The sequence below is a fragment of the Mandrillus leucophaeus genome, unplaced genomic scaffold (genome assembly GCF_000951045.1).
Source record: "Mandrillus leucophaeus isolate KB7577 unplaced genomic scaffold, Mleu.le_1.0 Scaffold3, whole genome shotgun sequence".
NCBI lineage: Eukaryota > Metazoa > Chordata > Mammalia > Primates > Cercopithecidae > Mandrillus > Mandrillus leucophaeus.
Window position 1 is genome coordinate 11126977 of NW_012103142.1, and position 13548 is coordinate 11140524.

Genomic DNA, 13548 nt, shown 5'->3' on the forward strand with positions numbered 1-13548 from the left:
TGGGGGCGGGGGGAGGCGTTCAGCTAGGTCTCCAGGCTCGGAGGGCCCCGTCGCCCCACCCCCCTGACTCCCGTTACCTCACAGCCCGTCGAGTTGCCCCCTACCCCCGCCCCAATAATTGGCCTTGCAATTGGATGCCAAAGAGCCCAGAGTTGAGGGGGAGCAGAGCTTTGAGCCCAGGTCTCTCAGAGCAACCCAACAGCCCCCTTTTTGCCCACGCCCCAGTCCGCGTCCTCTGCCCCATCCCACCACTGAGGGCCCTGGGGGCCCCCAAACATGCCCCCCCATTTCCAGCTCTTCCCACACCCCCACCCCCGAAAATAAAACTCAGGGACCAACATCTGCTTCCTTTGCACTTGCTCCGTCGACCCCGCCCCCCGCTCGGAGGGGCTTCCGTGGGGGAGGGAACGGGGCTCCGGGCCCTCAGAGTTCTCAGTGTCTAGCGAGGAGAGGGGCTGGCCCCTGCCCCCCCGAGAATTGGGACTGGTGGGAGAGAGAAACTCAGCACCGGGGCCTAGCTGAGCCCCTTCATGCGTCCGCAGACGCTTTCTAATTGCGGGGGTGGGGGCGGAGTGGGGGAGGGATAGGAAGAGGATTAGCGAGAGGACCCTCGCGGAGGTCCTGAGTCCCAGTCGGTTTATTCCTGAGCCTTCCCCTCCCATCGTAAGTCCTTCCCTCGACCCTCCCTTTTGTACTGCAATAATACTGTATTATACGCTTGCACTATTCCCCGACCCTGGCCAGCGGAAGCATGCACGAAAAACTCAAAACCACACACTCACACGCACACACACACACGCACACAAAGATGGGACGCTTTTTTTCTTCCTCTCTCTCTCCGGGGTGCGTCCTCCTTAGTGTACATAGCGGCGTCGGGGGGTGGCCCCAGGCCCGGGTAGAAAAGCATGCACTGAGACCCCCGCCCCTAGACTGCGAGTACTGTACAAATCCAACACTTGAAACCGACACGCACACGCGCGGCGCCGCCACGGGGGTGGGACACGGACACGCACCCACGCGCACACGGCCGCGCACGGGCGGGGAGGGGGCGCCCCGCCGTCACGCGTCGCTGTGCGAGGGATCTTGTGCCTTTTTAAGTCCCTGTATGTTAATGCAGACAATCCGGAGAGCTTGTGTACTACCAAATCCTGATTAAAGACGCCTTCCAGGAACCTGCGCCTCCGCCTGCTTTCTTTCACCCTCCCACTTCTTTTCCCAACTCTCAGTGTAGACCCTGGCGCTGAGGTCGCCCGGCTGGGCAGAGGGCAGGGGCTAGTCTGTTGCTGACTCTGGGACTGAGGGGTGGGCAAGTTCCAAGTCAGTGGATGAGCTTCGTCCACACCTTAGCCAGGCAGCTGGGTGAGGAGGGCACCCCAGAGGTTTGGGCCTAGTTGGACTTGAGTCACCCTTGCCCTGCTGGCAGTCTCCTTTCACTGAACAGGTCAGGAGGGAAGGGGTGAGTGGACTCTGGTCTCTGGGGCTCAACTCCAAATTGCCAACTTCCAGGTGGGGATAGAGGGTGTGTAGAAGTAGGGGGCTGGACCCACCAGGCCCAGTGATCAGTTCTCTATGGGATCAGGCTTTTGAGACCAAGTGTCTGGTGGGACTAGAAAGCTAGGATGCCAGAGGCCTGTGACAGGACACTGCACTGAGGAGCCTCCCCTGGCCCTCTGCTACCATAGGCGATCTGAGAAATACGGGAGATGCAGCCCTGGCCTTGGGGGTGCCAGGGTGGGGGTGGTCCGCCAAGGAGGGACACTGGAGCATGGACTGTGAGAGGTTGGGGTTGGGGGTGCAGGGATGGAATGTGGGTTGAAGGAGAACTCAGTCAGCAGGAGGGGTGGGGCACTAGGACGGAAATAATGGCAGACTTCTGAGACTGGAGAGAGAGGGGAAAGGTGAGGAGGACAATGTAATAAAGGAAGTCCCCCATGCCTCCACCCCATCCCTGCACACTGACAAACAGGAAGGCAAAGGGGCAAGTTCCAGCTGTATTCCCAAAGCCCCGGGGCATTTAGAAGATGCCCCCCACAAGCTGTCAGCTCCTTGCCCTGGGGCAGGCAAGAGTGGGTTTTGGACACAGAGATGTGGGGTCAAGTGTGTGCAGTTCTGCATAGATCTGGAGTAGGTGGCCATGTTCCTGGGTCATCTTACCCCTTCTGCCACCTTCCCCTTCCGCAGCACTCCTGGGTGTGGGGTGAAGTGGAGGGAGGGCTCTTGGCCTGTCAGAGACGTTTGCAGAGTGGTGACGCAGACAGACAAATGCAGGTAGGGTCTGGGAAAGGCGGTGCTGAGTGCGGAGCTGACAGAGGTGATGCAGGCACAGCTCACCTCCTCACAGGTGGAGCAGGGGCGTGGGGGGTGCTTCTTCCTTAGTGGAGGAGAGGGGATGGGAGGCGTGCATGAGGCAGTTTCTGAGAGAGGAGAAGGAACTGCTGTGAGAGGCACAAGCCCCCCACCTCAGCATGGGAGGAGTGGGGAGCCAGGGCTCACCCTCCTGCTTCTGCCACACTTCGCCTCCCAGCCCCGCATCTTTGACTTCGGGACCGTGGGCTGGGGTGCAGTGCTGAAGTCTGGAGCTGGCTGGGGTCCAGACAGGAGTGGCTCCATGCACCCTGTGTGGGGATTAAGGATGGGGCTGTGTGGAGCCCCGTCTCCAGTGTTGGTGTGAGAAAAGTTTCTCCAAGGGCATGAGAGCCCAGTTTTGTTGGTGGCAACTGAAGCTCAGAATCTGGTCCATCCTCTCCCTTCACTTTTCCTCCTGACTGGAGTAAACATGGACTTGGGCTGGGCCCTGGAGCTGGTGAGGCCTAGCCCTCTAGACAAAGCACAGTGGATGGAGGGGCAGGGCTGGGACTTTCATTCTCTCTGAGGGTATCGGTTTGATTGACCTGTCCTCCTCCTCTCCCCACAGCCCAACCCTTAACACATATATGCCTTTGGCTGAACTCTGAATCACTAAGGAGCTTTAAAACAGCCAGATTTCTGGGCCTCATCTCTGACCTACAGAATCTAGGGGTAGGACCCAGGACTGTGCATTTTTAAAAAGCAACTCTGGACAATGCTGTGCCAAGCCAGGCCTGGGAACCACAATAAGCAGATGAGAATCATAAAGGTTGCTGCCCTGAGAAGGAAGCAAGGTGTGAACTTTGTCAGACAGCTAAAGGGCCAGGCACACTGAAGGTGTCTGTGGATCACTGGCTGAGTGAATGAACTCAAGATCAAATGGGCAAATGGATGAATAATTCACTGGGCATCCAGGAGAGGCAGGGAGAGGGTTAGGCTACTCTCTGAGGAGGGAGGAATTTGAGCCCAGGCTCTGCCCCTCCCCAGCACAGAGCCAGATGGGGGAAGGGCAGAGGGACTTTGGAACCGAAAAGCCAGCATGCCTAGGTTGGTGTGGGGGTGGCGGTTATCCTTAGGGCAAAGTTGTCCTCACCGTGAGATTCAGGGCTCTTCCTCCCAAAAGGCAGAGGGTTCCAGGTATCCCCACATGGGACTGAGTGGGAGACACTGGAAAGAGTTTTGGGGCCGGGTGCGGTGGCTCAAGCCTGTAATCCCAGCAATATGGGAGGCCGAGATGGGCGGATCACGAGGTCAGGAGATCGAGACCATCCTGGCTAACCCGGTGAAACCCCATCTCTACTAAAAAATACAAAAAACTAGCCGGGCGAGGTGGCGGGCGCCTGTAGTCCCAGCTACTTGGGAGGTTGAGGCAGAAGAATGGCGTGAACCCAGGAGGCAGAGCTTGCAGTGAGCTGAGATCTGGCCACTGCACTCCAGCCTGGGCGACAGAGCGAGACTCCGTCTCAAAAAAAAAAAAAAAGAAAAGAAAAGAGTTTTGGGTCCTGGGCCACCCTGGTGGATGTGCTTCACAACCTGGACCAGTGCCCAAATCCATGCCCTTCTCTGTGCCTCAGTTTCCCAGTCTGATTTTATGACTGATCATTGATTTCCAGTTCTCATTCCTCCTCTCTCTCAGGTAATAGGAGGGGAGGACTTTGAGGCAGGAGAAAGGGTTTCACCTACAACCATCCAATGTGAGCACCGTGTGTGTGTGTGTGTGTGTGTGTGTGTGTGTGTTGCGGGGACATCCCATCCTCTCCATGCGGCCTTTTCAGAGAGATCCAGGACCTGGCCAGAGAGCAAAGGAAAGGGTGTCTCTAACCAAGGTGCCAGGGATTAGAGAGGGACAATAGGCAAAGGTTCTGTGGAGAATGGGTGGCCTGGTGGAGTTAAAGGCCATCCCTACTGGGCAGGATGTGTCTGGTGCCAGTTGGGTGAGTTCAGAGGTGGTTGGGAGAGAGACATGCTCAGAGCTCTCTGTCTGTCTGCCTGTCCCTGACTCTCAGTGCCAACACCCACCCACCCCATGGTCCCCATTCACCTGGGAGCTTACAGCAGCCCCTCCACCTCTACCCAGCCATTTTCTCTAGCCGTAACATTGGTGAGTGGTAAAGTGTCCCAGCACAAGGCCTGGCGCAGAGTTGGTGCTTAGTATTTGCTAAATGAGTGAATGGATTAATAAGAACGAATATTGTGTAGAAAAAGTACATTCTTCTGGACACTTCCAGCCTATATGTGGAGGGGACAAAGTGTTGTTGTTGTTGTTGTTGTTGTGTTTTTTGAGACAGTGTCGCTCTGTTGCCCAGGCTGGAGTGCAGTAGTGTGATCACAGCTCACTGCAGTTTTGATCTCCTCAGCCTCCCGAGTAGCTGGGACCACAGGCGTGCACAACCACGGCCAGCTAATTTTTGTATTTTTAGTGGAAACAGGATTTTGCCATGTTCCCCAGGCTGAGGAAACTCTAGCAACCCTGTTTGAGCCAGGTAGGGAGCTTTCTGAGAAAGCTTTCTAAGAAAACTTTCTGACTAAGAAGAGTTTTCTAAGAAAGTTCCTTACCTGGCCCAAACAGGGTTGCTGGTGTCCTGTTGGAATCTGAAGCTATATTCTTGCATCACCCCCACCAAACCCTCACTGATGGTCTGATTACAGGGAAGATCATGGCAGTTGGGAAGGGGAGCAGCCACAGCCCTGGACAGACCCTCAGCATTGGAGGTCTCTGCCTTTCTCTCCACCTGGCTTTGTGCTATTTGCATGGAGGCTTCAGCTAGCAGAGCCCCCTCCCTTCTCCACACCCTATTCCCCATAGGTGTGGCATCCAGGCTTTTCTGCCAATGACCTTCAAACCAAAGCGAGCAGAGCAGGAGGTGGGAGGTGAGGTGGGGAGAAAGCTAACATTTATTGAGCAACTGCTATATGCCTTTGCTTATATGACCTCATTTATGATCACAACATTTGTGGAATGTGCATATCCCCACTTAGTTTCCTGATACAGAGAAACTAAGGACAATCTCTATCTCATTCATACTTGATGAATGTCTTGAAGGAGTGAATGAAGAAGCCCTCAGGGATCTCTGTGTAACAGGAGAGAGAACCCTATAAATAAATGCATGTAGAACAACAGGTGGGAGATTCTCTCATGGAAAGATGTGAAAAACAAGTAGAACAGGGAGAGTAAGTAAATCTCCTTGGTGGGTGGACAGGAAAGTTGACAGGAAGGCTTTGTCTCTCCTTTGCTAAGACCAGGAGCTGCTTGAGCTGGTCTTGAAGGAAGGGTAGCAAGTTATCATGTGCAGAGAGTGGGTGAGAGGGACCCCCAGGTGAAGGAAACTGCCTGGGCTAAGTGTGAGCTGGAAGATGCACTTAGGAACTTCTGGAAGCATCAGAATGGGTGGAGTGTAGGCAGGGGCAGGGGACCGAGGGTGTTGCAGTAAGTGAGGCCACAGCAGCAGGTAGGAGCAGGTCATAGGGTTGGGTGGGGGATTCATGCGCCAAGTTAAAGATCTGAACTGTCTTAGGCCAGGCGCAGTGGCTCACACCTGTAATCCCAGCACTCTGGGAGGCCGAAGCAGGTGATCACCTGAGGTCAGTAGCTTGAGACCAGCCTGGCCAACATGGCAAAACCCTGTCTGTACTAAGAATACAAAAAAAAAAATTAGCCGGGCATGGTGGAGGGCACCTGTAATCCCAGCTACTGGGGAGGCTGAGGCAGGAGAATCACTTGAACCCGGGAGGCAGAGGTTGCAGTGAGCCCAGTGAGCCGAGATTGCGCCACTTGCACTCCAGCCTGGGTGACAGAGCAGGACTCTGTATCAAAAAAAAAAAAAAAAAAAAAAAAAGATCTGAACTGTCTCCTAAGGACTGTGGCAGCCATAGCAGATTTGAAGCAGAGAGAGATGGAATCAGATTAAGTTTCAGGAAGATCACTCAGGCAGATGTAAAAAGGATGGATGGCAGTACAGGATGGAGGGAGCAGGCCGGTGGCTGGGGAACCACCAGAGAGGGCAAGGCTGTGCTCGTGGGCCTGAGGTAGCAGACACAGAAAGGTTTAAGAAGGATGCTTGGCAGGACTCCTTGGCAGCATGGATGGGCAGGAAAGTGGGGAGGCAGGAAAGTGGGGAGGCAGGATATCCCCAGGGCTTCTGGCCTGGATGGGCTGTGTTCTGCTAGCTCAGGAAGACAGAAGCCCAGTGTGTTAGAAAACGCTAGCAAAGTGCTGGACACCATCAGCACCGTCCCACCATGGAACAAAGCTGTGTCAGCCCTAATGGGCCCAGGGCATTGCAGGTGCCTGGGGATGTCTGTGTATTGAACAGGGTGGATGGAGCTAGAGCAAAGGAAACACAGCAGCCAAGGTCCCGAGCAGGTGGTCAGACCTTTCTAGTCTGGAAGGAAGGAAGCTGAGGGGGACATGGCAAGAGCCTAGAAAACCAAGGACTGGTTTGGCCATCACATTGCCAAAGGCTCTGCACAAAGCTTTGAAGAGGAAAACGGAATGGAGCTTAAGTATACCTGTCGAGGGCTGGACAAATTCCTGGCTGAGAGGATGGACTGGAGGTCCAGGGGCCCAGCCTGCACTTTTAAGGGTAGAGGACAGCCACACCTTTGCCCTTGTCCAGCACAGGATCTGGTGGCCCTGGGCAGCCAGCTCTCTGGCCACAGAGAAACTGCACACCCGGAGGTGGTACTAAGGGCATCTAGGAGCCAGCCTGGCACAGCCCATCTAGGAAGTGGCGCAGACACCTGCCACCCATCTCTGGGCCTGGCTTTCTCATCTGTAAAAGGAAGGGCTGAGCTGCGTGGTGGTCGTGGTTCCTTTCAGTTTTCATTTTCTGTTATTGTTGCTGACTCAGGTGAAGGATGCACATGGCGATGAGAGGGGCTGGGGACATGGAGAGTCTGGGAGGCAGAAAGGCCACCAGGATCAGGGCCTGGGACTTCAGGGGACCTAGAGCATGGACAGTCATCAGAGGTTTGCTGAGCACTCACTAGGTGCCAGAGACCATTCTAGGCCCTGAGGACAGAGCAGTGAACAAGACAGACCCAATGCCTGTGCTTACCTTTATGGGGCTCACACTCTGGTAGATGACTCAGGCCTGTGAGTCTCCTAGCTTGTGGGTGCAGTTGAAGTCTCCCTGGGTCCAGGAGGGTGGGTGACCTCAGAGGGTCCCTGTGTGTGCCCCTTGCAGGTGTTCTCCGTGGCGCCCCCATTTGAGGTGAATGGCCTCCCAAGAGCTGTGCCTCTGAGTCTGCCCTACCAGGACTTCAAGAGGGACCTCTCCGATTACCGAGAACGGGCGCGGTTGCTCAACAGGGTCCGGAGGGTGGGCTTCTCCCACATGCTGCTCACCACCCCCCAGGTCCCGCTGTCTCCTGTTCAGCCTCAGGCTAATGGGAAGGAGGAAGAGGAGGAGGAGGAGGAAGAGGAAGATGAGGAAGAGGAAGAAGAGGATGAGGAAGATGAGGAGGAAGAGGAAGAGGAGGAGGAAGAAGAGGAGGAGGAGGAGGAAGAGGAGGAGGAAGAGGCTGCGGCGGCAGTTGCCTTGGGGGAGGTGCTGGGGCCTCGCAGTGGCTCCAGCAGTGAGGGGAGTGAGAGGAGCACCGACAGGAGCCAGGAGGGCGCCCCGTCCACGTTGCTGGCAGACGATCAAAAGGAGTCCAGGGGCCGGGCTTCCATGGCTGATGGGGACCTGGAGCCTGAGGAGGGTTCCAAAACGCTGGTGCTCGTCTCTCCTGGCGACATGAAGAAGTCGCCCGTCACTGCCGAACTGGCCCCCGACCCTGACCTGGGCACCCTGGCTGCCCTCACTCCTCAGCATGAGCGGCCCCAGCCCACGGGCAGCCAGCTGGATGTATCTGAGCCAGGCACCCTCTCCTCTGTCCTCAAGTCTGAGCCCAAACCCCCGGGGCCTGGGGCAGGGCCGGGGGCCGGGACAGTGACCACAGGGGCCGGGGGCGTGGCAGTCACCTCCTCACCCTTCACCAAAGTTGAGAGGACCTTTGTGCACATTGCGGAGAAAACCCACCTCAACGTCATGTCTTCCAGCGGACAAGCCTTGCGGCCTGAGGAGTTCAGCACTGGGGGCGAGCTGGGTCTGGAGCTGGCCTCTGATGGGGGCACTGTGGAGGAGGGGGCCCCAGCGCCCCTGGAGAACGGCCTCGCCCTCTCAGGACTGAATGGGGCCGAGATAGAGGGCTGTGCCCTGTCTGGGCCCCCCGGGGAAACCCCCTCAGCGATGGCCACAAACTCACTGCCCAATGGCCCGGCCCTTGCAGACAGTCCAGCCCCGGTGTCCCTACTGGAGCCCAGCCCTGAGAAAGTGGCCACCATCTCCCCCAGACACCATGCTATGCCAGGCTCTCGCCCCAGGAGCCGTATCCCCATCCTACTATCTGAGGAGGACACCGGCTCCGAGCCCTCAGGCTCACTGTCGGCCAAAGAGCGGTGGAGCAAGCGGGCCCGGCTGCAGCAGGACCTGGCGCGGCTGGTGATGGAGAAGAGGCAGGGCCGCCTGCTGTTGCGGCTGGCCTCAGGGGCCTCGTCCTCCTCCAGTGAGGAGCAGCGCCGTGCCTCTGAGACCCTCTCAGGCACGGGCTCCGAGGAGGACACGCCCGCCTCTGAGCCGGCAGTGGCCTTGCCCAGGAAGGTCGGGCGGGCAGCCGCCACCCGGAGCCGGATTCCCCGCCCCATTGGCCTCCGCATGCCCATGCCTGCTGCAGCCCAGCAGCTCCCCAGCAAATCCCACGGCGCGGCCCCAGCATCGGACACAGCCATCACCAGCAGGTGAGAAACCACTGCCAGCCCCAGGGTGGGCAGAGGGTGGCCACAGGCCTCCACCAGCAGGGGCTTCTCCAGACCAAGGTCAGGGGCTATGGAAGATCAGGAGGGACCCTCAGTGACACCTCTGGTCCAGCACCTCCCAACTGTGCTCTGCCTCACTCTGATTCGGGTTCCAGCCCTGTTACTGGGCTCAGGGGAATGGCTTCAGTAAGCATGTGTGGATAGGGTGCCAGAGAGACCAGGCTTAGGAAAAGCTGATGGGAGCCAGTGGGTCCACACGCAGCCTCTGGTATGCCATGGGGCATTGGAAGCCAAAGGATAAAGCCCAGTGCTTTGACTCCTTGGGAGAAAACATTTCATATTAATATAAACATAGGTATATTCTAGATTAGAATGCAAAATCCATGAGAATTTTAAAGATGAAATGAGGACCCCAAAGAAAGCCAGCAGCAGGCTATTCCAGCAGCAGCCTGGGAGCGTGTGGCCCCTCAAGGTCCTGCCCTGGAGGACAGAATGCCAGGCCTCAGTTTACCCATCTGTGCCATGGTCTCAGTCTCAGCTCTGAGGATGCAGGACTCCAGTGCTCAGTGCCCAGGAGGATTCTGAAATATTTCTCCTTGTCTTGTTTCTTTGCCCTCTCCTTTTCTCCTGCCTTCTGCTCTCAAGCAGGCTCCAGCTGCAGACTCCCCCGGGGTCGGCCACTGCTGCTGACCTCCGCCCCAAACAACCTCCTGGCCGCGGCCTGGGCCCAGGGCGAGCCCAAGCCGGAGCCAGGCCCTCAGCCCCGCGCAGCCCGGGCCTCCCCACGTCCACTTCCGCCGCGCGCAATGCCAGCGCGTCCCCCCGGAGCCAGTCCCTGTCCCGCAGAGAGAGTCCCTCCCCCTCGCACCAGGCCCGGCCCGGGGTCCCCCCGCCCCGGGGCGTCCCGTCGGCCCGGGCCCAGCCTGATGGCACCCCCTCCCCCGGGGGCTCCAAGAAAGGACCCAGAGGGAAACTCCAGGCTCAGCGCGCAACAACCAAAGGCCGGGCAGGAGGCGCGGAGGGCCGGGCTGGGGCCAGATAATGACGCCCGCGGCTCTCCGCGGTCCCCCACCCTCACCCCGGCCCCCCACCCGCAGCCGGTCACACTGGAGCAGCTCCCAGCACAGCCTTACGCGCCCGACGCGCGCCACCCTTGGCCCCAGCTTTCCGCCTGCACCCGCGAGGACGCACGCGAGCACACGCGGCGCCCCACCAGCCCTCAGGGCCGGTGGGAGACGCGGCACCGCGCCGCGGGGAGGGTCTGCCTCCCCTTCCTCGCCCTGTGTCCTCTCATCCTCCTGCCGCCCGTCAGGCCGGCCAGCCTCACATCAGTCTCTCCGCCCCGGGGAAGGCTCAGCCACTTTTCATCGAGGACTCCACTTCTGGGGACGCCCAGTTCGTTCGCCCACCAGGCCTAGGCTGCTCTCCATGCTCCCCCAGCAACCTCTGCCTACACCTCCTGCGGCGCCTTGCCCTCCTCCGACCCCTTTCCAGCCAAAGTCCCCCTACCCCTTCAGAGAAGTAGCCTCAAATTCCAGAAGTGGAGGCTCCAGCCTCCCCCCGAGGGTCCAGCCCCACAGTCTTCTGGGAGCCATTGTGGCCAGGGATGGCCTCTGGACTGCCAGGCTGGAGTTGGGGACCCAGGGGATATCGATCTACTCAGGTGTGAGGGGGCAGGTCTGACCTGCCCCAAAGTTGACTCCATCCTGGACAACTCGGTGGGAGGCAGTGGGCAAGTGATCTTGGAGATGGGTGGGCAGGTGATTCTGTGGGCAGGGGATGTGCTCCCCTGCACCTCTGGGGTGCAGAAACCTCTTGCCTCCTAAATTTGGGTGGTGCCTCTGTGAGAACCATAGGAAGCGTGTGGGCTGCCTTCCCGGGCAAGTATTTCCCAGTGGGATGTTGGAGGGGGCTTTAACAAAGTTTTACTCCCTCCCCTGTTCCCCTGATCTAGTGCTCAGGACCCCTCACCATCAGGAATTCCTTCCTGTCATCTAACCTCAGTCCTGTCTACTGCAGTTCCAGCCAACCTGCTCTTTCCTGAGTTCAATGCAGGTGGAAAGTGGCTGGTTACCATCTTTGCACTGGCCCTTTGGAGATTCGAGGACTCAGTTCTGGTGGAGTCACTCTCCCTGTCCTCCCTTCTGTGGGAGGGAGGGAGGGCTGGCTAAGGCATCGTCTCCCGCAATGGGCAGAGAGAGCAGAGAGAGGTCGACCAACAGACAGCTGGCCCCTGGAGGCAGAAAGGCCCTTCTAACTTCCAGATCGAATGCTTGAGTGATGGGTCCTCAGCCGGAGCCCACTCTTCCCTCAGCTCACCCTTCAGCCTGTTCCTTCTTGCCCCGACCCCAGCCTGTGCAGCCGCTCTACTCCAGGAATGGATGTGGGGACTCTTCCTGGGTTCTGGCTCCTGCATAGCTCACCGCACCTCATCATGAGCCTCAACTGCCTACATCTGGGGCAAGCAGCACACCGGCTGCAGATGGGACAGCCAGCCCTGCCTATCTGGACAGGCCCCTGCAGCCTCTGTCCCCTGGCCTAGCCTCTCTGTCCTTCCCTGAGTCACAGAGAGCAAGCCAAGACATCCAGGGAAAGAGGAAGAAAGGCCTTAGTGTGCCCCAGCGGTCTGGCTGCATCCAGCCACCATCACCCAGAAGGATGCCCATGAGGCAGCTGACCCTGAAAGCACCCTCCCCCTCATGGAGAGTCAGCAGCTTGGGCAGCCACTTTCAGGCCATGGTGGTGGCTTCTCTGCAGACCAGCCGAGGGGAGGACTCCTGGGTGGACAGTCTTTGATATCCACCCTACGCTGATGCAGAAGCTCCCAGAACACTCAGGAAACTTCTCTGGACAGAGCCCTCCTTGTCAACTTGAGGCCCTCCCAAGGCCCTCTACTGCCCTCTGGGTCCAGCAGAGGGAGTGGAGGAGGGACCACTGCCTCTCACCTAGAGCTTCTCCGAATGACAATCAGCTCGTGCCAGGTGGGGACCAGGACATGACTCCTGGTGCCCAGGCCCTGGGCCTGCTCCTTGCCACCAACCGAACCGTGAATGTAGGGCCCCCAGCCTCACCTCTGCCCCGGGACCAACAACACCCTGGTTTGGAGCTGGGAGGAAGAGGGGGACCTGAGAGAGCCCCAGGTCCATTCTACCCCCAGCTTCACTCAGCACTGGAGCTGGCAGAGACGCAAAACCCAGTCTTCCCTTGGGATTCCGAACCACCCTAGGGCTCCCAACTGACCTCAGGCCTCTGAGTCTCTGAATGTCACCAGGTGAGGTGGGAGAGGTAAAGTGGGCCAGTGGGGAGGGGGTCACCTAGGGGACTGCCTCTGTGCCTCTCCCCAGGAAGGATCCAGGGCAGAGGAAGCCACATCTCCCGGTGCCCCCAACCCCAGCTGCAGCCTCTTCCCCCTGAGCATTCATTCTCTCCACCAGGCCTCCAGGTCCTGAGCCCTTCCTCTGTAAAAGTGTCACACCACCTCCCTCAGCACTTCCTGTCAGAACAACCTATGTCACTGACTCAGATGCAGGGTCTGCTCACCCCAACACATGCCTTCCCTCCCCAGCCGCATCGTGCACGAAGGGGGCACAGGAGAGGAGAGGGGCTGTGCCCCAGGCTCCCCATTTCCCAGCTCCTCACAGGGGCCTGGTTTGCTCAGTCTTCTCAACTCCAGGGACTAGCCCTGGTGGGCATGGGGTGGGGAGCAGGAAGTTGCCCTTCCCCTCCCTCGGGAAGCCACCTAAGAATGTTTACATGCCAAACAGAATGTAACACCCCTCCCCAAGCCCTTCCCAGTCACTGCATGGCCTCTGCCCATCCTGCACCTGTCCACCCCACCCCAACACCCTGGAAGCCACTGTCAATGATTAGATCGGGTCTCGGAAGGGAAGTAGCCATCACACCATTAAAAAGCCTGTGGACCTTTTTCTGTTGGCCTGGACTCTTCTTCCCTGCGGGAGGGCAGGCAAAACCCAGTTCCTGGGGCCGGGGCTGGGCAGGAAAGCGGAGCACAGGTTGGTGGGCAAGTGCAGAGGGACTGTCCTGGAGGCAGGGGAGGAAATGAAAGCTCAGGACAGACACAGGTAACTTGCTCAGGGTCACAGAGGAGGAAGGGGACTGTCCTGCTGTCATTCTGACTGCAAAGCGTACACTCTCACAGCCCTCTGGATGCTTCTCCTGAGGGCCAGAGACTGAGTCTGGCTTTGTGCAGAGAGGCCAGGAGGAAGAATTTTTTAAATTATTTGTACAAATTGATGGAGTACATGAGAAATTTTGTTACATGTATATAATGTGTAGTGACCAAGCCAGGGTGTTTACAGCATCCATTACCCAAGTACAATACATTTTGGTTAAATATAGTCACCTTACTCTGCTTTTGAACAATGAATTTATTCCTTCTATCT

At 58.1% G+C, this 13548-nt stretch overlaps 1 protein-coding gene across 1 annotated transcript in view; it reads left to right on the forward strand.

The window, feature by feature from the left end:
- The window catches only part of TTBK1 (tau tubulin kinase 1), a 42750-nt gene extending 29680 nt beyond the window's left edge, over positions 1-13070 (forward strand). Inside the window, exons 13-14 of the mRNA XM_011986769.1 lie at positions 7533-9127; positions 9794-13070. Of these exons, the coding sequence (XP_011842159.1) occupies positions 7533-9127; positions 9794-10187 (1989 nt within the window). The 3' untranslated portion in view covers positions 10188-13070. The remainder of the gene's footprint in view (positions 1-7532; positions 9128-9793) is intronic.
- Positions 13071-13548: the final 478 nt, after the last annotated feature.